The sequence below is a fragment of the Cyclopterus lumpus genome, chromosome 8, assembly GCF_009769545.1.
Source record: "Cyclopterus lumpus isolate fCycLum1 chromosome 8, fCycLum1.pri, whole genome shotgun sequence".
NCBI lineage: Eukaryota > Metazoa > Chordata > Actinopteri > Perciformes > Cyclopteridae > Cyclopterus > Cyclopterus lumpus.
In genome coordinates this window covers 17,506,924-17,528,869 of record NC_046973.1, presented here as the reverse complement: position 1 = coordinate 17,528,869, position 21,946 = coordinate 17,506,924, and the positions used below count along the sequence as shown (strand labels likewise).

The 21,946-nt window shown below is 46.4% G+C and overlaps 1 protein-coding gene across 1 annotated transcript in view; it reads left to right on the top strand.

Annotated features, from left to right (window-relative positions):
* The first annotated feature begins 5,256 nt into the window (after positions 1–5,256).
* Positions 5,257–21,946, top strand: part of spop (speckle type BTB/POZ protein) — a 66,560-nt gene continuing 49,870 nt past the window's right edge. The window contains 4 exon segments of the mRNA XM_034539711.1: positions 5,257–5,334; positions 6,187–6,308; positions 9,458–9,608; positions 16,292–16,420. Of these exon segments, the coding sequence (XP_034395602.1) occupies positions 5,257–5,334; positions 6,187–6,308; positions 9,458–9,608; positions 16,292–16,420 (480 nt within the window).

Below are 21,946 nucleotides of genomic sequence, written 5' to 3'. Positions count from 1 at the left end.
CAGATGGCGGGGGACTCGGCTAGAGAGACCTGGCAAGCCCAAACGTGTAGTGAGGGTGAACTGGGAACGTCTGGCAGAGGATCCTGTCCGGGAGGTTTTCAACTCCCACCTCCGGAAGAACTTCTCACAAATCCCGAGGGAGGCTGGGGACATGGAATCCGAGTGGACCTTGTTCAAAGCCTCTATTGTGGACGCGGCTGCTCGGGGCTGTGGCCAGAAGGTCATCGGTGCCTGTCGTGGCGGCAACCCTAGAACCCGGTGGTGGACACCGGGGGTGAGGGTAGCCGTCAAACTGAAGAAGGAGGCCTTTCAGGCCTGGCTGGCCCAGGGGTCTCCTGAAGCAGCTGACGGGTACCGGCGGGCCAAAAGGGCTGCAGCGACGATGGTCGCGGAGGCTAAAACTCGGACATGGGAGGAGTTCGGGGAGGCCATGGAGAAGGACTTTCGGTTGGCCTCAAGGAAGTTCTGGCAAACCATCCGACGGCTCAGGAAGGGAAAGCAGGGTCTACCCCAGGCTGTTCTCAGCAGGGGGGGGGAACTGCTGACCCGGACTGGGGACATCGTCGGGCGGTGGAAAGAGCACTTTGAGGAACTCCTAAACCCGGCCAACATGTCCCCCGGAGAGGGGGCAGCGCCGGAAGACTTTGGGTTTGAGGTCGCTAAGGTAGTCAAAAAGCTCCTTGGTGGCAAGGCGCCAGGGGTGGATGAGATCCGCCCTGAGATGCTGAAAGCGCTGGACATTGTTGGGCTGTCTTGGTTGACACGCCTTTTCAGTGTCGCATGGGGGTCGGGAACAGTGCCCTTGGACTGGCAGACCGGGGTGGTGGTTCCCATCTTCAAGAAGGGGGACCGGAGAGTGTGCTCGAACTATCGTGGTATCACACTGCTCAGCCTCCCGGGAAAAGCTTATGCCAGGGTGCTGGAGAGGAGGCTCCGACCGCTTGTCGAACCTCAGATTCAGGACGAACAGTGCGGATTCCGTCCCGGTCGTGGAACAGTGGACCAGCTCTTTACCCTCGCAAGATTACTGGAGGGGTCCTGGGAGTTTGCCCAACCAGTTTACATGTGCTTTGTAGACCTGGAGAAGGCTTTCGACCGGGTCCCTCTGGGGTTTTTGTGGGGGGTGCTGCGGGAGTATGGGGTGCCGGACCCGTTGGCACGGGCCATCCGGTCTCTGTATGCCTGCAGTAGGAGCTGTGTTCGTCTCCTCGGTAGTAAGTCAGACACGTTCCCGGTGGGTGTTGGCCTCCGCCAGGGCTGCCCTTTATCACCGGTCCTGTTCGTGACCTTCATGGACAGGATATCTAGGCGCAGCCAGGGGGCGGAGAGGATCCGGTTCGGGAGTCTCGGGATCGCCTCTCTGCTGTTTGCGGATGATGTGGTCCTGTTTGCCTCCTCGGACCGTGACCTCCAGCATTCACTGGGGCGTTTTGCAGCCGAGTGCGAAGCGGCAGGGATGAGAGTTAGCACCTCCAAATCTGAGGCCATGGTGCTCTGCCGGAAACCGGCGGATTGCTCCCTCCAGGTGGGGGCAAACTGCCTACCCCAAGCGAAGGAGTTCAAGTATCTCGGGGTCTTGTTCACGAGTGAGGGTAAGGTGGAGCGGGAGATCGATAGGCGGATCGGTGCGGCTGCAGCAGTAAAACAGGCGCTGTACCGGTCCGTCTTAGTGAAGAGGGAGCTGAGCCGGAAGGCAAAGCTCTCCATTTACTGGTCGGTCTACGTTCCAACCCTCACCTATGGTCACGAACTCTGGGTCGTGACCGAAAGAACGAGATCTCGGATACAAGCGGCCGAAATGAGCTTCCTCCGTAGGGTGGCCGGGCTCAGCCTTAGAGATAGGGTAAGGAGCTCGGACATCAGGGGGGAGCTTGGAGTCGAGTCGCTGCTCCTTCGTGTCGAAAGGAGTCAGCTGAGGTGGTTCGGGCATCTAGTTAGGATGCCTCCTGGACGCCTCCCATTAGAGGTTTTCCGGGCACGTCCAACTGGTAGGAGGCCCCGGGGAAGACCGAGGACACGCTGGAGGGATTATATCTCCCGGCTGGCCTTGGAACGCCTCGGGATCCCCCAGAATGAGCTGGAAAGTGCTGCGGGTGAGAGGGAAGCCTGGGTCGGCCTGCTGAACCTGCTGCCACCGCGACCCGACCCCGGATAAGCGGGTGATAATGGATGGATGGATAGTCGATTTATTGATCCAGTGAATTGGCAAAGATTCTGTGGTTCCATTTTATGAAGTGTTTGTGTTTTTTTTTTTTTGTATTTTGTGTCGTAACAAAAATATTTATTATGTGCCGCCCGGCCACATAAAATATGTATTGTATTGTTCTTTGTATAAAGTTAAACGCACCGATACATGAATCGATGCGACGATGGCTGTAATGGATTATTTCCGGCTCATGTTCACAAGGTGTTTTTGTTTAATGAAAAACTAAGTTGGAAATAAGCCTCTCAAAACCAACGTTTTCACTGAGGTTAAACAACTGTCCATTCTACGGGAGGCATCTAATCAACTTTTTGTTTTTACACAGTAAATAAAGTTAATTCAAATTGAAGATTTTGTTTTTTGATGACATCATGAAATGTAACAACAGAGATTTAATGGTTTATTAAATGGTTTATTATGGATGTGAAAACCTCCATAGAAGCTTTCAATAAATATATATATATATATATATATATATATATATATGTATATATATATATATATATATATATATATATATATATATATATATATATATATATATATATATATATATATAAATATAATTTGGTACAGCCCTACAATGAATACTGTGAAGCTCCTAATATCCAATTTCTCATTTAGATTTGAGGATAAAATAAACCCTCAGCTATAGTACAATACAGCCCTCTAACATTGAGGCATTGAATCCCAGCAAGAACTGAACATTACTACCTTCACAGTGTTGTATTCACTGCAGGGCCTTTTGTATGCATGTATGCAATATGGTAAACTGTCTTCTTTTTTTTTTGTTTGTTTGCTGTGTTTGCCAGAGAAAAATATTTAAGATGTATACAATGGAGAAGCTACACTAGTTTGCTCTCTTTCTGCATCGCTCTCTCTAAGCACACTCACCCTTATTTCCACTGCGTTTTATCCACGAGGTGCTGATGGAGCCAAAGTCGCATGCAACTAACACTCCCTTATCTGAAGCGCAGCACCTCCATTACTGCCTTGCTTTGTCTCTTAATTGCCTTTTTTTGGAGGAAGACCGTCTTTGTAAATCTCTTCCTGCTCTACACTGTAGTGTGACAATATTTATTTTCTTTATGCTGTGTGCATTATCACCTGTTAGACATTCTTCCCATTCGCGCCCGTCGTCATCTTCCCCGTGAAGACATTTCTTCAGAGGGAGTCCTGTGATTAGCACACATCTCCATCTCTCAGAGTTGTTATTGCTGCTCTGCTCTTGATGTTTGTCATGAAAAGGATGAAAAGAACCCCCCCCCCCCCCCCCCAACAAAAAAACATCCTTAGCTTTATTCTGGTAAAGTGTCATTTGTGTCTCTTTAGAAAGCTGTGAGGCTGTTAACAGTGATGCCAGGGTTGTCATGTTTTCTTAAATTGATTCTCTGTGATTACTTGCCATTCATGTTGCTCTCTAAGGAACAGGAGATAAGATAAAGCACTTGGTAAAATGTGCTTCGGATATGCTGTGAAACAAAGCACAAATGATGGCACGCACGCACAGACACACACACACACACACACCCACAGAAACGCATGCGAAAATCCGCATGTACGCCCTCACTCACTCATATGGACTATAATTAATTGCCAGGAAGTCTCAGGTAATTTAAATTGCAAATTAGTGCGGCCTTGTTCTCCCAACTTTTGTGATTAATATTTTATTGTTTTACTGAGCGAAAATGCCACCAGTGTTTTTCATCAGATACAAATAGCACAAAAGAAGAAAAGAGGGGGGGGAGCACTGGATCGAGGAAGATAAGATGCAGGCGTTATCTCTAAACATTAATTAAGTCGTGTCTGAGGCTGGAGCTGTTGAGTTTGCCTCTCTGTCTACAATCCACTCACAAAGACAGAAGTCACTTTTCACCCATTGTCTTATTTCTCGTTCCATCTCTCGGTCCGATACTCGGTTTCTGCTCAGTTTTCTCAGGTCCTGAACTTCTCTTTCAATCAGCCACTAATTAAGCAGCGGCGTGGAAGGGTTTCTTTGGCAGGAGATCGTGAGGGACGCCCAGGTTCAGTGAGAAAAGCCGGAGACCTTGTGTCGACTTAGGTATTAAATATGTGGAGAATAACTTGAGAAGAGCAGAGCATGAAACTAGCGGAAATGAGAGATTTAGGCAGCAGGCAAATGAAGCTTTCAAACCAAACTGTCCCTTTTTTATTTTTTTTATTTTTTAAAACAAGATTTTTAATCCCATGAGGCTGGGAAGTGTACGAAAGGACCTAAAATTAGACCCAAAAAAATAATGAGGAACTTTCCCTGTGCCTATGCGGTGTAACTCAAGAACAGCAGAAAAACAAATCCTGATGGCGCTTTCTTTCAAAACAACTTTGACCTTTCTTTGCCAGCACTGACTTTTTGAAAGTCTTGTGTGACCTTGTGTGTGTGTGTGTGCGTGTGTCTGTGTGTGTGTGTGTGTGTGTGTGTGTGTTTGTCCGAGTACATACTGGCAGCTCGAGATGAAAGTCTTTCACTTCACTCAGAGCCACGGCGGACGGGTGCAGCCTGGCTGGAGTCAGTCGGCTGGCGCAGCGCCCCGCTCCTCTCAAAGCAAAACAAAGACCAAACCACGCGCAGATAAAGGAGGCTTCCCCCAGTGAAGCACAGCGCCCGTCGCTGCTGTGCTGGGAATGCTGAAGCCTCCTTTTAAACCAAATGAATTTAGACCTCTTATGTCCTACTCACTTGGAAATATTCCTCAATTAGACCATCCATTCAATTAGCAAACGCCTTTTGACACACTCAAACACAGACATCCACACACGAAGCGCTCGCACAAGGTCACAGCTTTTCAATGTGCCTCACTAGTTTTTAAAGCTATTTTTAATGACTGTGTTTGTGTGTCCCGACAGAGCGCCCGTGGCTATCTTTGGAGTCTGGACGTCCCGTTGCGTCGGATTTCAGCTCCGTACGGCAGGTGTTGTTTAAGAGGCGGCCAGCTTGACTGATTATTGGCCCCCTTATCTCCCTTGCACACCTCACTCCACACCTGGCTGGCGCTCCGTACCCCATTCAGGTCATCTCCGCATCACGGCCGGCAATGTCCAGAGCCCCAAGCCCCCCTCCCCCGGCGGAAATGTCCAGCGGTCCCGCGGTGGAGAGCTGGTGTTATACGCAGGTGTGGGAAGGGGAGCTCGTGTTTTTCTTCAGCATGAAAAAGGAGCACATTGTTGCACGGAGAGCATAACTCACTCTGGTGGTCCATTTATTTCTGTGTTCTGTCGGTTTTTGCATTAATGTGGGTATTGTTATTACATTTGAGAGTAAGCCTGTTCATCAAGACAGAAGAAGTTAACTTTAAATAGGCGTCGGTAATCTCTAAAGTATATTATTATTGTATGCGACTGGTCAATGAGCAGTTGAATGGAAGAGTCTGGATTGTATCCAGTAAGTGTGTTTTCCTTTTAATAAAGCCTACTTTGTTTCCCATACAAATTGGTGTCATGTTAGGCTTTGTTTAAAGGTTATGCCTCATTGATGTTTAGAGCCTATAGGCAAATAAAGTTTTTTTTCTTTTTCATGTCCCTCTTGCAAACATTTTATCTTTTCTTTTTTTCTTTTTTTTTCTTCCCTGTTGCTGCTCTTACAAATATAATAATAATAATAATAATAATAATAATAAATTCTATTTGTATTGCACTTTATATTTAGCAATCTCAAAGTGCTTAAGAGCAGAAAGTTAAAACAAGAACATTTTAAGATAAATTTAAAATAAATTTAAAAGCAGAGCCTATAGAGGATATTTTAGCAGTAAGCTTTCTTACAAAGGTGAGTTTTTCAGGTCACGTTTAAATATCCTTTCTTCTTTCACTCCGTTTGTTGTCATGTGTTTATTAAGATGAAAGGCAGTTTTGATGTGCAGTTTTGATGTTCAGGCTGACCACGCACCACTTACCCATGTAGAATAGATAAATATATAAAGAAATAGATCGAGTTTCAGCTCTTTCTGTGCCTTTTTTTTCCTGCTCAGATCAAAGTGGTGAAGTTCTCCTACATGTGGACCATCAACAACTTCAGCTTCTGTCGCGAGGAGATGGGGGAAGTCGTCAAAAGCTCCACTTTCTCCTCTGGAGCCAACGACAAACTCAAATGGTTAGTGAAGGCTGGTCATCGTGGCCATCGGATGTTGATACTGCTCTCAGAGCGTTATCCAATTATTACATCTTTTGAGACGTACGACATTGTTTTCAAAAGATTAAACCACCCACTCGCTTGCTTCTGTGGCATCGAGTGTTGCCTTCATCTAGTCTGTATTTCCACTAGATGTGTTTTAGAATACTAATTTTTGTAGCACTTTTCTCATGCTTGAATTTTTGTCTGGCTGCATCTTCACTTTGTTTCGGGCTCAGAGTAAAAGATAAAGCTATGATACCCGGATATAATTATGTGAGTTAAACATGAAATTAAGTAAATGCACAGCTAGTTAGGTATTCAGACATATGGAAGGAACTGCAGTGGCAAGGTGAAATGAGAGAAAAAAATATATAAATTTAGTTCGAGACCTAGAACATGCTGGAGGGGGGGGGGGGTTACTACAGGGGTGAAGAACTTCCATGAGACCTAGTCTCCAATGGAGCTGACGGCTGGAGTAAATTGAACCTCTGCCTCTGACAACAGATTTGACATAAACAGCTATCCTGTTTTGAAAAGGTATACAGTAGGCGAGAGATACCGATTTGGATATTGGAACAGTGAAATAAAAATGACATCCAGATTCTGTATCTCACACAAAAAACCTTAGCTGAAACCTGAAAGTAATGACTGTAGCCGCGGGTAAAATAACAGACAACAGTGGGCCTGGGATTGGTAAGCCACCTGCTTGAATTAGAAATAAATGGAGATGGGCATTTTCAGAAAATGCCCAGGCTTTTCTTCAAATACCGCGTCACCCGACATTGTTTTTGGACATTATCCCATTAGTCCACCTCTTTGTGTAAGTGCCTAACCAAGACAATCCTCCTGCTTTTTCATCTCGTCTGAGTGAACAGCTTTTCTCGCCATCTGTAGCATACCTCACTGTCAGTAGCATTATTGCTTATTTCTCGGATGCTCTCACAGACGCTTGTTAGAGAAATGAGATCCTGAGTGTACCGCAGGTCAGCCCCACACCTCCCGGCATTACAGCAAGAGGGAACACACATTGTAGATAGACCACTAATGAAAAGTCTTAAAGGGACAGTTCCACCCAAAAATCAGTTCTAACTGTATAACAAGGTCTTTGGATTATCTTGATGAACTAAGTTATGATTTCTAGACATTGCTGTTGAGTTTTTCAAAATGTATTCTGCTTTGAGTGCCATATACCAGCGCACTTAAATAACACACGTCACTTTAACTTAAATACTACATACACTTTATAATTGCACTTTATCTTACACTGTACATTTTACATTTTATTCTATGTCTCGTCTGCACTTTGTTGATTGTTTATTTGTTGTCTACTGTTGTTGCTTGTTATGTCTGATGTCCTATGTTTCACCACCCACACCACGCTAAGTTCCTTGTAGGTGTAAACCTACTTGGCTATTAAAAGTTTCTGATTCTGATTCTGATTCTGATTCTGATATAGTCCATCTCTACTGCCAATCTCTAAATTCTAAACAATCAAAATGTATAAATAGCAGTACATTTATTTGCACATCAACATATTGACATATCCCAGCAGTTTTTGTCACGAGCACTTCTACATAGAACGCACATATTACGGGGAGAAAAAGCAACAATTTGGGTTTTATGGAACAATACGGAGCGGTTGCAACGCAAATTAAAGTAATTAATCGATCGTGTTGTGCTGAACGGACATATTCAAAATGTACAACACCGAGGCTCCGTAGACAGAACCAAGATGCCAAACTTAATTTCTTTATTACTTTCAAGTGTGACAAAAGGAAGCGCATCCCATGATCCTTCTTTCTGTTCTTACCTTTCACAATAAAAGCAAAAACCCCAAAATAAACCTAAACTGCTGACCAGAGGAAACTCAAATTCACTCAAAGCATTTTGCTAAAAGGAAACTCAATACAATAGCTTAAAAAAACTATATAACACACCTCAGACAGACTGCCAGACTCTACTCTGGGTCAATAGGATCAAACCTTTTATTGAAAAAGTGTTGCAACTGTTCAGTCGCTGCCATTATGAATAGCTTTGATGCATATATTTTGCATACTCAGGTGAGTATTTTGCATTTCCGTGGCATTTAATTGTCATGCCCCCTGGTGTGCAAAGGCCTTAATACTAATGAATTCAAGAGCGTGCCAATCATGTGGGAAATGTAATCCACAATGCAGAAACATTTGGCTGTGTGTTGCCAGTATAAAAAAATCTTAAATGTTCAGTCCCAATTTTTTATAAGGGTCATTTGATTAGGGGAGTAGTAGTAATTGGGCTATTGCCTACTAAATGAATGAACTATACATCGATGTACTGAACGTGGCGAATCTTTTGAATATTACGTACATATTTCTGTTTCGAAACGTTGGCTCTACAGTAAACGTCGGAACATCCTTTAATTTTCAGGGAGGTTGCCTGGAAAGTTGCATCCCTATTCGATAATTGATGTGTTACGGTTTCAGGTTCAATACCGTATCGATACTTCTACAGTACAGATTTGTATTGATACAGCACCGCGATTGAAATGGAGGAGGTGTGTCCTTCTTCCCCGTGGAGGCTTGTGAAATGTTCTCGCTTCTGCCAGTTTATTACTGCTTGATTTTGATCTATTGGCACCATGTTGCTGTTTGTGTTTGTGGCTCAGACTCTTTGATTCACCGTGTTTCATCTCGGTATGAAACACGGGTGGAACTGGAAGCTTTTCATTACGGAGTGAATAGAGTTTCACAAAAAAACAACAAAAAAAAAACAAAAAAAAAAACACCTTGTTTAGTTCTGCGTTTCCACTTCACTTAAACAGATATAATGATTATCTTACATGGTTTGATGCTATTATAAACCGCTGTGTGTGTGTGTGTGTGTGTGTGTGTGTGTCGCACAATCAATACCATCAAACCATCACTTTGGCACAAGTGAAGGGGTTGTGGAGGAAATCAATTGTGAAGCCAAGGATGGCACAATTTCAACAGTCTTTATCAAGCCAGAGTGCCATTACTGATAGAATCGTGTTATTATTGCATACAGACATTAACATAAACACATCCAGCGATCAAAGCATCTCTTCAACCTCTTAGCTATATGTCTTTCTGATCTGTGTCATATCTGTTTCTTTCTTTTCCTACCTGCAGGTGTTTGCGTGTGAACCCTAAAGGTCTGGATGAGGAGAGTAAAGACTATCTTTCACTGTACTTGCTCTTAGTCAGCTGCCCAAAAAGTGAAGTGCGCGCCAAGTTCAAGTTCTCTATCCTCAGTGCCAAGGGAGAAGAGACCAAAGGGTACGTGACGACCAGAAACAGCTGCAACACAAGTCTTCATTTTAATTGTCCTTGATTGTCCACCACTTGTATACCTTTCTTAAATTGTTAATAACTGAAAATACAATTTAGGACCAACGTGCATAAGTATGTTCAGCAGAAAACCGAGGCTACCGTAAAGTTTGAAAGGTTCAAAATTAAAAAACTCCTGTCACACCTGTGTCTTTGGGGCACTGAATCATGTAAATGCAGGAGGTGAGGAGTGTGTCTAATACTCTAAGTGTGTCTAATAATGTGAGTTATTGATAGCCATATGGGCTCGTGTAATCACTGCCAGTTGGTTTCATTTCGAGTAAATATATAATTCAAAGTTGTGTGAAGCAATTTTGATTTTAATTAAAAAAAAGACCCAACCTTTTTAAGAAGTCTTCGTCCGCCATTGATGAATTGGAAATGAATGTGCCTCCAATTCCTGCTTTTTTTTTTTAATTAGGTTATGTTATGGCGAGGAAAAGCAAACTTGTGTGGAATTGAATTAGCGAGGGCCAGATGTGACCGCTTCCTGGTTATCAGGCTTTCTGGCTGCCTCACTCTCTCGCAGTGCCCTGCAGCATGCTGTACAGGAAGGCGTGGAGGAGGGAAGATGGTTCGGGTGGGAGGCGGAAGTGTGTTTTTTTTTTTAATCAGAGGCGGATGCAGTGAAACTGTGTACAAGCCCCCCTGCAGGTTGTGTAGAAAGGGAAATAATTTTTTCCTGCTGAGAAATGTTCCCCGATGTGAACTTGACATCCCGCCCTCCCTGTGTGTACCTTCAGTCCCTCATTTGCTCTCTTAAGACCTCTCTCTTTCTCCTCTCTTTCCCATTCACAAAATCACTTTTCTTTTTCTTTTATCCGTTTCTTATTCCAAATCTGCCCTGCGATGTTGGAATACCACCCCTCAACTCTCATAGGCTCAGGAAAACTGAACCTATTGCGGTTATTGTCCTTAAAGCTTTATCTCCCGGCTATTATGCTGTACGCCGGTGGCTACGTGGCATTGTGGAGAGGATTTGCCTGCGGTATGAGTAATAAACAGATCTTTTAGGTGTATGACTTCACTGCTTGGCCATTTCGTGAGCACTGCTCTCCTGAATGACCCCAGAATAGCTTGAATGCGAAGAATACAGAGTGAAGTGAAGAGGATCTCATTTTCTTCTCCGCCTCTCGTTTGTGTCTCAAGGGCTTTCGCCTATAAATGGTTTGCTCTATGGTGCACACCCATCCCGTTCTTGCCATATGCCCTCCTCCAATCTTCCCACAATTCCCCTGGGGAGACCTGGGCTCTCATCTTCGCTCGCCGTGTCACGGGAGAAAATTACCCAACTGCCACCATTTTTGTGACAGTTAAGTGAGCGCTCTGTCTAAGAATATGCCACTAAAGATTGCTCTATCGGTTCTGGATCATTTAGAATCCAATTTAATCCAGGCCTCGAGCAAAAAAAAAAAAGTCCAAATAAAAACAAAGTACCTTAATTAAGAAAGCTGGGTGGCGGCGGACTGTTTATGTGGCAGATCACTGTCTGGCCTTCTCATACACTTTGTCCCCGTGGAGACAATTTCTAATACAATATTAATTCTAGTAATTTCTGGGAACAGGAGTAGTTAGTGAGAATAATCAGTGGATGATAAGAAATGAAGGGGACATTTTTTAAATGTATAGTGAGTACACTGTATTGAAATAACATTGCTATCAAAAGGCAAATGATAAAATCCTACTGAAGGAAAACGCTCCGTGCTGAGCTGAACAACCGAGGAGCTGAAGAGCGTGTTTGACGTGTCAGATTGGATTTCTGTCCTTTTGAAGCTTTTGGATGAGGCAGACTCTCACTCGCAAGCCAATCTCTGTCATGCGAAGGCCATTGGCCATACACTCATTGCTTAATTTGACCCAGTCTCTGAGCCCCGGCATACATTTTGATTTGCCTTGACTGGCGTGCGCATATTGATAATTAAAGCATTCCTGCGGTACTCAAAGCAGGAGGGATGAAAACAGTCCCAAGATTTGAAGGCTGTACTACGATGGCAGATTTTTTAACTGGAAAGCTTGACATCATCTGATGAAACGCCACATCCGCATCAGTCATCCACTAGAGAGTGTGTGTCTGGATCCTCTGATGGTCCCCACTTGCTAATGGAGATAGATTCAGGGAAACAGCGGTAGCCCCCCCCCCCCCCCTCCTCCTCACACTGTACTCGCGTAGTCTCGTCTTGGCCACATCATTTCTCTCCCTGGCTTAATGTGCTGCTTCTCTCCTCCGAGGCTGCTGGGTGGGTTGTAACTTGTCTCCTCCTCCTTTCGCCATGACAAAATCATCCTGCAGACTCCTGTTCTGACAAGTCTGAGAGGAGAGATGGAAAGTTCTCATCCTCGGGCCGCAAGCTGTTTTGTATTCAAATAGTCTCCTTGTTAAGTCTCCCCGACAGACAATGGTGTTGTTGTTGTGTAGCCAAAGGCTAAGTGAGCTTATGTGTGTCGAGTCGAGTTGCTGTGGGCTGCTTCTATATTTTGTAGCTGGAGATTCAGTGTGCGTATTTTATAGTTTTTTTTTTTTTTTTTTGCTTCTCGTTAATTCAAGCCCTGTGTGTGAGCTTGTCAAAGTCCGTTGCCCTCGGTAACTGATGGAGGTGATCAGGCATTCCTTGTGGGTGAGTGGAGCACGGCCGATGGAGGAGAAGCTATTGGTCAGTCTTAACATAATCAGATGGTATTGACATCGGTAGAAAGGATGTCAATAGACACATTTGTGCTGACACCAGTTTATAGAGCTCAGTCTTCAATGGGGATTAGATGTTCTACTGGGAAAGACTCGTGTTTCTACGTGTATCTGCTTTATGCAACGTTAATCAATGTGTCTTGGGAATTAAGTTTTTATTTCTGATTTCTTGAACCCTGTTCCTGGTGAGATGAACATGTATAGACCGCTCAGTTAATGGATGTTGCTAATTGCCCCTTTCCCCGTCAATATGTTCTGACAAGATTTGGGAAATGGTTTGCGAGCGGGCTTCCGTCCGTGGTCGCGAGTCGTGGTTGGCGTCCGAATCTTTGCTGAAGCTGAATGTGTAAAAGAAAAAGGCCAGAAGAGTGACAGACGCGGAGAGAGAGATGTTGACTTTGGCTGCTGTTTCGTCCGTTATTTTTCCAGCATGCCAGCTCGTCTTCTGGCGACCTTCTCGCTCTTGTGTGCCAACCGAGCCCCTGAGCCCTCTTCCTGAATATGGATGCCGCCACTCACTTATCATAATTTTATTTCTTTTTTTCTGTCACCTTCTCCATCACCTTCAGTATATATATATATATTTTTTTTCCTTCTTTTTGTCAGGGTGAGAACCTTCACTCTTCGATGCGGGAGTATTATCACAGTGCCTCACAAGGCACGCGTCTATCTTGTAAGTGGCTTTTCACAGAAATTCCAGAATAATTATCAAGTGTGCTCTGACACCGCACACAACCTCTTCTCGGCACTTGTTAATCTTTCCGCCGGTCTTTTTCGCCACTGACACTTTTCCCCATTAGATACCTCAGTTGTGCTGACCCCCCCCCCCCCCCCCCCCCCCCCCCCCCCCTTCCACCACTGTCCAGCTCTGTTTGGTATGCTGGCAGAGTGTGTGTGCTCCCGCCACCTTGGCCAACTCACTGAAAGAGTAAGCACCGGCCATCTGACCCGCAGTTGATGCTCTGCCAGTGCCGGTTTCTGATGCCCCACTAGAAATGGCAGCATGGCGCTAGCTGATCTCAGCACACACACACACAGACATACACACACACACACACACACACACACACACACACACACACACACACACACACACACACACACACACACATACACATATACACACACACACACACACACACTCTCATCAGCAGTGCTTTTATGCATGTGCACATTCACACGTGCACACACACAGGCACCTCACTGTCACCGGTACACACCAAAGAAGTCACACCTCTCCCTTTCCCCCTAGTCTAGTGAAGCTTTTTTTTTTTTTTTTTTTCGCACTCCCCATCACCTCTCCTCACCTCTTCCTCTTGGCTTGCCGTCTCACTCTCCTGCCAACCTCTCTCCTCACACCTAAGTTCAGCTTTAGATACTGCCATTGGGGAAGTCCTCACTCATCACTGCTCGTCTCGTTTCATACCCAAATAACACGACTTCACAAGGAGCGTCCGTGCCTCGGGACTTCATCTGGGTCTCACATTCGAGGTCTTATCAAACATGTTCAAAGGACATGAAAGTGTGGCTGAAAGTCAACAGAGAAAGAGTTTCTTCAGGCCCTTGAGAGGGATGCAGGTACTGTTACTGCGTGTCTACCCAGCCTCAAGCAAGTACAGTGTAGCGAGGCCACAGAAGTTTGACTCTCTTTTCCTGCTCAGCTTCGGATGAAAGATCTTAAGACTACAGCACTCAGTCTTTTTTTTTAAATTTATTTTTTAAAACATTGACACTCTCCCTCTGTTTCACTCGGTGGCAGAACAATGAATAGAGTAGAGTGCTGTGGAAAAAGCAGAATGCATGGATTTGTAATTGTTGTGCTTGCGTGCTCATGCATGTGTGTGTTTATGGTGATTTCTGTCGTCGTCTTTGCACACGCAGTCTCCGGAGGCGGGGGAGGGGGATTATAGCGAAGGACCGCTTGCATGAGCAGTGGTGGGAATAACTGCATATGCACTGCACTCCCCCACCAATCCCCTCTTAGGCTGCCTGCTCCCTCAGATCCCAACAGAGGATTTGACACCGGATCTTACAGCGGCATTGACACTTCGTCTTAGTGCTTCCCACTGTGATCTGTCAGCAGATCTCCTGTTGGGATCTCAGCGCAAGAGCAGCCTGAAGACAAATCTGTTTGAACTGTTTGACACGTGTTCGTCTGCACACACTGCAGATGAACATGACAGGCGATGATGACCTCTTGGTATGTGGTGACTTTTTATGGAGTCTTTTACCACTTCATGCCCTTTTAACAGGGTCTGAAGAAGACTCTGAGGTGTTTTTAACACCTGACTTGAATCTGTAGAATGTCCATGGATATAGGTTGTTTGCATCTCCTGCAGAAGTCTGAAATGTCTTTAATGATAAGCAGGAGTCCTTTTAAAAATACAAAATAAATCAGTTCAGTAGAGGCTTAAACTGTCTCAAATTATATATTTCTTGTATGCATCCTTTTGGGGATAAAATAATATTTACATTAAATTAAACCCTAATGTCTCTCCCAGCTGGATGGGTACCTCCCTTCCCTCCTCATACCCCCATTGGAGGTCTGCATGTATGATTAATGCACAAATGCTCCTTTACACATATGATAATATATGGAGTTGATATGTTGTATGTATACTGGGGATCTCCATTTACCGCTAGGCAATACTTTGATATTGTATCGCGATCCTGATATGAGCCTAGAAACTTATATTTTGTATATCGTATGCACGACTGTTGTTTTTTCCTGGTTTAAAAGGCTGAAATACTGTAAAGCAATGTCATTTGCCTTGACCCTCTTACTCACATCTACATTATAGATAATTATTTTTATTCTGTCTGTTATATTGTTATAATATAGATATTGAAGTATTTGGTTAAAAAATATTGTGATATGATCGCTATTACACTTCAATTCAGTTTGGCCAAATGAGCACGAGAAAACCTCTGCTGGCGATTTTGTTGATTGAATCTTTAGTTTGTTTGAAATGAATTTGCTCCCGGGTTGTGCTTCTCAAGACAATCCAATCCCCCAGATGCACGTTGTCGTCATGTGCGCGGCATGCTGACACCAACCAAAGAAAGGAACATCATTTAGGAGTGAATTGGTTTCAAGTGGCTTTCCTGGGTCCTTTGATGCCATTCACGCCTTTTGTCGAAGTATAATAACGGATATATACAGCCTTCATTTATTAAATGTCTACCCTGATAGGATTCGACAACGATGTGTCCTCACACGGAAACGGTCTGAAGCATGTCTCAGCTGAAGTTATTTTATTTTTTTGCACTAATTAACAAAATGGCGGATTATGTAATTTCTCCGGAAGAGCTCCAGTTACTTGTCACCTTTCTATCGTCGATGAGCTTTAATTTTTGCTGTGATCTTCGCAGCAGTCGTAGGCCATGGTCATCATCCTTTTGACCTCGTAAATGTGAGCATTTGTGACTGTTGGGTGACTGCATATAGCTGTCACCGCCCCCACAGTGTGACTATTGTCCACACGAGAACTCCAGGACCATCTCCGTGTCTTTGTAGTGCAGCCGAGTGTTACAGAATCCTTCCTGCCACTGTCAGAGATAATTGGCACTCCATAAACACATGATAATTGGACTGCTTTGATCCCTGCAATTTCTCACTTCTTGGCTAAAGAGGCGCAGCAGTTCTGTCTCATGTTTACCACTCGTCTTTATGTGGCAGAGAGAGGATACAGTGGGTGAAACAGGGGGAGAAAGAGAGAGAGAGAGAGAGAGAAAGGGATTCTGTTTTCTTCTGAAGTGTTAAAAGCTCCCTGCAGGCAATACTTCCTGCACCCAGCCTCCTTTCGCCATTGTTTCTCCGCCGCTTATGGCCATGACTCACAACGATAACTTTCTCTTTTTCGCGCACACATTCGCACGCATGCAGAGCTTTTAATCACGTTGTGAAATTGGTCTCCGAATGATCTTGTTTGTCCGTGTGTTTTCTTTTCCAGAGAGCCAGAGAGCGTACCGTCTTTGTCCAGGGGAAAGACTGGGGCTTCAAGAAGTTCATAAGGAGGGACTTCCTGCTGGACGAGGCCAACGGTCTGCTGCCCGATGACAAGCTGACACTATTCTGCGAGGTAAGGGCTGAACGCAGACGATTCGCTACACCCCGAGTTCACACGGTCTTCATTTTTATGGCCTCAAAAATCATTCCCAAAGAAATCCATAGTACGAAGAACACATTCGAAAAGTGATCATTCTGATTTTATATTTCTAGCTCAAAATTATTATTCATATTTCAACATTGCAGACAAACGCAGACTTCTGTTATTCACTTTTAAAAACCAAACTGTGTTCGGGGAACTAGTTGTAATTCCTCAAGATGTACAATTTTAATAGAACCTAAAAATAAATGTATTGTTTGTATTGGGGCTTTTGCCTAGAGGGGATCACATAACTGTAATTCCTGTCTCACTTATCTTTCTTATTCAACACTACAACTCATTGTATGTCCTTGTTAGTAAATAATATATGTTTTTATTGGTGCTGCATAGCCTCCGGGTGTCGATCTCTCTCTCTCTGATCATCAACATACAAGCTGATTGTCATTCAGCCGGCATGGAGGCTCGGCTCCGATTCCTCTGATCCAAAGTCGGCTGCTGCTCCTCATTGAAAATTCCCTTGTTGTGTTTCAGCTGTAACACAGGGGGCAGCAGAGGTCAACTGTCCTCCGCTCCTCATAATGGAGTCAGGGAGCAGAGAAGAGGTTAAACTTGCTGGATATGTTAATGTCTTAGTTGTAATGCATGCACCCATAAATGTTTAAAAAGCATGGCATTGGCTGTTTAAAACAATTCTAATTAACCCTGCGGGTATGGAAGAGAGTATGTCTTGAAGTTTTTTCCTTTTTGTAGCGCAGCGATGTGCAAGTCTGTTTAAAGTGTTTCCAAACTGGGCTTATTGACAGAGGGTTAGGAGGGGCAGTGGGTAGAGTCGTGTGTGTGTGTGTGTGTGTGTGTGTGTGTGTGTGTGTGTGTGTGTGTGTGTGTGTGTGTGTGTGTGTGTGTGTGTGTGTGTGTGTGCATGTAGGAGTATCTTAGGCATACATCGTGTGTGTTTGTGCAGCCGTGTGTCTCGTTGGGACGTAATTCTGAGGCTGAAGGATCCGAAAGAGACACAAGTTACCTTGACGACTCCTCGCGCTCTGAATGCATTTCCTCCCCTGAAGGTTGAGGAGGTGAGGTTGCTGGTTCTAGTCCACCGCGGCCACTTCCTCCCCCAGTTAATTTCTCGTGTGATCAGCCAACTTCGCTGGTGAACAAGCAAAATAAGTCAAACCTGATTTATAAAACACGTTTCAAATCTATGTGGTTAATACTTGTTATGGTTTGTCTCTGACCCCAAGCGCACGACAACAGCAAGGTTTAGTTCTAGCCGAACACACGGCGTAGTTTATTGAGCACAACAAGTCACTTAGAAAAGAAACACAAAAAACTCAAAGTGTCCCCTTAGTCCACGGGTGATCGAACATCAAACCCCAAAAAATCCAAGAAAATACTCCACACAAAAAAGTCAGCAAAGACACGAGGGAAAGTTCAGTGACGACACAAGGAGGAAAGTCCACGGACATCATGGCACGAACTCGCAACGTCAACACAGACAGTCCTGATCTTTATCCCCCCGAATACAACGAGCTGACGAGCTGCAGCCGTGGGACGAGCTGAGTGGCTTCAGGTGTGAGTTGGAGCGCCCCTGGCTTGTCCCCGCCGCCAAGCCCGTAGCTCCCTGGCAGCGCGCTCTGAGGTACCGGGTGTCACTGTGTGAACGGGCTGAGGAGGGAGTCCGGCTGGCTGAGTCCTGACAATACCCCCCCCTCTACGGGAGCCACCTGGCGACTTGCCAGTCTTCTCGGGATGGGCCTGATAAAAGTCAGTCAACAGTCCTGGGTCCATGATGAGCTGGCGGGACACCCAGCTTCGTTCCTCCGGACCATAGCCCACCCAGTCCACCAGAAACTGGTACCCACGTCCTCGTCGGCGAACATCCATCAGTCGGCGAACCTTCCACTGAGGGTGCCCATCTACGATCTTAGGGGGAGGTGGAACTGGGGCAGGAGGCATCAGGGGACTGTGGGAGACAGGTTTAATTCGCGACACATGGAACACTGGATGGATCCTCATGGAGGTTGGAAGTCTCAGCCTCACCGCTGCAGGACTGAGCACCCTTGTGATCTCAAAGGGTCCAACGAACCGGGGATCCAGCTTCTTAGCGGTTGACTGCAGGGGAAGATCCTTGGAGGACAACCAAACCTTCTGCCCCAGTTGGTATGCGGGCGCTGGGTTCCGGCGACGGTTGGCTCCTCGGCTGCCACGTTCAGCCGCTCGGAGTAAGGCGGCTCTGGTGACCTCCCAGATACGACGACACCTGTTCAGATGGGTCTGCACGGAGGGAACTGCCACTTCCGACTGCTGAGCAGGAAAGAGCGGCGGCTGGTAACCCAGAGACGCCTCGAAGGGGGAGAGGCCGGTGGCGGAGCTGACCAGGGAGTTGATGGCGTACTCGACCCAGGGGAGGAACCGACTCCAGGAGGATGGTCTCCTGGCTGCCACACAACGGAGCGCAGACTCCACGCTCTGGTTCATCCTCTCAGTCTGTCCGTTTGTCTGTGGGTGATAACCAGAGGAAAGACTGACAGAGGCGCCCAACCCCTTGTAAAATGCTCGCCATACCTGGGAGATGAACTGGGGTCCTCTGTCCGAGACGACGTCCTGGGGGAGACCATGAAGCCGGAACACGTGGCTCGTCAGGAGGTCCGCCGTCTCCAACGCCGAAGGGAGTTTAGGGAGGGCCACCAGGTGCACCCCTTTACTGAAACGGTCCACTACCGTTAGTATCACCGTCTTCCCCTGGGAGGGCGGAAGTCCAGACACAAAGTCCAATGCCACGTGGGACCAGGGACGGCTAGGAACTGGAAGGGGCTGCAGTAGCCCTGCGGGAGCCCGGTGAGAGGCCTTGCTGCGGGCACAAACTGGGCAGGCCAGTACAAAGTCCTTTACCTCGTTCCTCATAGTAGGCCACCAGAAACGGCGAGCCAGAAAGGTGAAGGTGCGGTGGACGCCAGGATGGCAGGCAAACTGGCTAGCATGTCCCCACTGAAGCACTCGGGACCTGACCGACTCCGGAACGAACAGACGGCGTGGGGGCACGCCACTCGGAGCAGGATGGGAGCGCAACGCCTGTCTCACGACTGTCTCGATGCCCCAGGCCACCATGCCAACCACCTTGCCCTTGGGGATGATGGGAACTGACTCCTCAGCAGTCAGGCTCCTCCCTTGGTGTAGTCGGGACAGGGCATCCGCCTTAATGTTGCGGGAACCGGGACGATAGGTCAGAGAAAAATCGAACCGACTGAGGAAGCCGGCCCACCGAGCCTGTCGACCATTGAGACGCTTGGTCGCCCGGATGAAAGTCAAGTTCTTATGATCCGTCCAGATGGTGAACGGCTGCTCAGCCCCCTCCAGCCAATGGCGCCACTCCCCCAGAGCAGCTACCACTGCCAGCAACTCCCGGTTCCCAATGTCGTAGTTCTCCTCAGCAGGAAGGAACCGGCGAGAGAAGAACGCACAGGGATGAACCTTCTGATCCGCCACGGCTCGTTGGGAAAGAACCGCCCCCAAGCCGGTGTCCGAGGCATCCACCTCCACAATGAACTGCCTCTTAGGGTCGGGATGGAGTAGAACTGGGGCGCTGGTGAACCTCCTCTTGAGAGCCAGAAACGCGGCATCGGTAGCTGGGGACCAGATGAACGGCTGGGAGGGAGAGGCTGGCTGAGTCCTGACAATACTACTGTTAATAAAACTGTGTACCACAGAAAAAAACCGAAATGGAAAGGCAGAGAGTAGTTGAATGAAACGGGCAGGGACCATTTGTATGTTTAAGACTGTGTGTTGCCTAATAACCTAAGCTTTACTATTTTTAACCTCTGGGAAAAGAAATCTGCTGAATTACCCCAGATGACCTGAACGGTCTACAGAGTTTCTCAAAGAAAGTCACAGACTTCGTATATAGACGGCAGTATTTAAAAATACATTCTAAAGTGTGTGTGTGTCTGTGTGCGTGTGTGTGTGTGTGTGTCTGGTAGTGCTTTTCGACCAACATGTGAGCAGGATGGTTGGTGGAGTTGGGTTTTGGGTGGATGGTGGTAAGAAAGTGCAGAACGGGTGTTTGAATCTCTTTTTGCTGGTCTTTTTCCATGTGAAAGTGAAGCCCAGTGTTTAACGCCAGAGACCTGGCGCCGCTTTCGTCCAGATGGTCTCGTCCTGCATCTGAGAGAGCCCCGTCGCCCGAGAGCCCAGCTTTCTCCCTCTTCTCTCTCCTCTTCTCTCATCCCCTCCACTTCCTCTTTTTTTTTTTTTTTTACCCCTCCCCTCTTATCTTTCATTCAAGCCCAATCTCCTCCTCCTCTTTTCCCTCTTCCTTTCATCTCTGGCTGCCTCCCACTTTGAGCATCACGGTTTCTTACCCCCTCACCCTACCCTCACCTTTCCCTGTGTCCCTTGTCTCTCCCCTCGGCTCAGCCTCCCTACTTTTCCTCCCTCTCTTGTCTTTATTTCTCTTTTACTCTGTGTAGTCGATTGTCAAAGAGGATGGAAAGGAGGAAAGGCCAGATCCCTGTTGGAGGGGAACACTGGCTCAATCTCTCCTCCTGACCCTTGGTCCCTGTGCTCGATTCATCTGCCTCTGGAGACATTAGTAATTCAAATGTAGCACAGGGAATCTGACGATGTGTCACATCGGAGAGGGACTGAACAACACCGGCCGCTGTTCTCTCACTTTTTGTCTCCCTCTTTGTCTCCATCTCTCTCTCTCTCTCTCTCTCTTTCCGTCCCTGCCAAACGCGCTGCAGACACCTGCAGGTATTTAATGAGGAGATAGCTCCCATTACCCATTAAAGGTGCTGCGTTGGTTGTCAAAAGAGAGCATGAGGGACAGAGTGAGATAAAAGAGGAGGGGAAGGAGACACAGTGAGAAGAGATTGGAGGAGAGGCCTTCGAAAAAGGAAAAGTGGGAACACTAGGTGGCATCGAGCCAACTGGGATGAAGAACAGACAAAGAGGGGAAATAAAAGATGATTCATGATTAAAAAAAGATGGTGGGGACTGGATTTAGTTACAGGGAGAATGTTTTGATGTCCATGAGACATGTTTCTACCTCCCCCCCCCCCCCCCCCCCCCCCCCCCCCCCCCCCCTCATTCCTCCTCTAATGAGACACAGAGGTAAAAGAGGTTAAATCCTCTCTCTCTCTCTTCACCTCTCCTCTGTCTTTCTCTGTCAGCCCCGCAGGAAACCTCCTGCTCCGAGGTCAGATCATTGCTATCTATAGCTGTTCATGCTACAGCTAATGCAGAGTTTTAAGAGTGATACTAGTCAGGAAAATCTTGACAACTTTGTGCTGCCGTGATTTGCCTGCAGTCGGAGTCGCGTGGACTCACTCTGGAAGGGTTACTACACTGGAAGTCAGTTTTGATTGACTAAAGGAAGAAAAGAAATGGGTTGTTTTGGAATGAAGAAGTTTATGGCAAAACTTATCTGTCAGTCATGTTAAATTGGCTGCTGAAACCCACCCGTCCACCTCTAGTCAGCCAGAAGTAGAGCAAATAAAG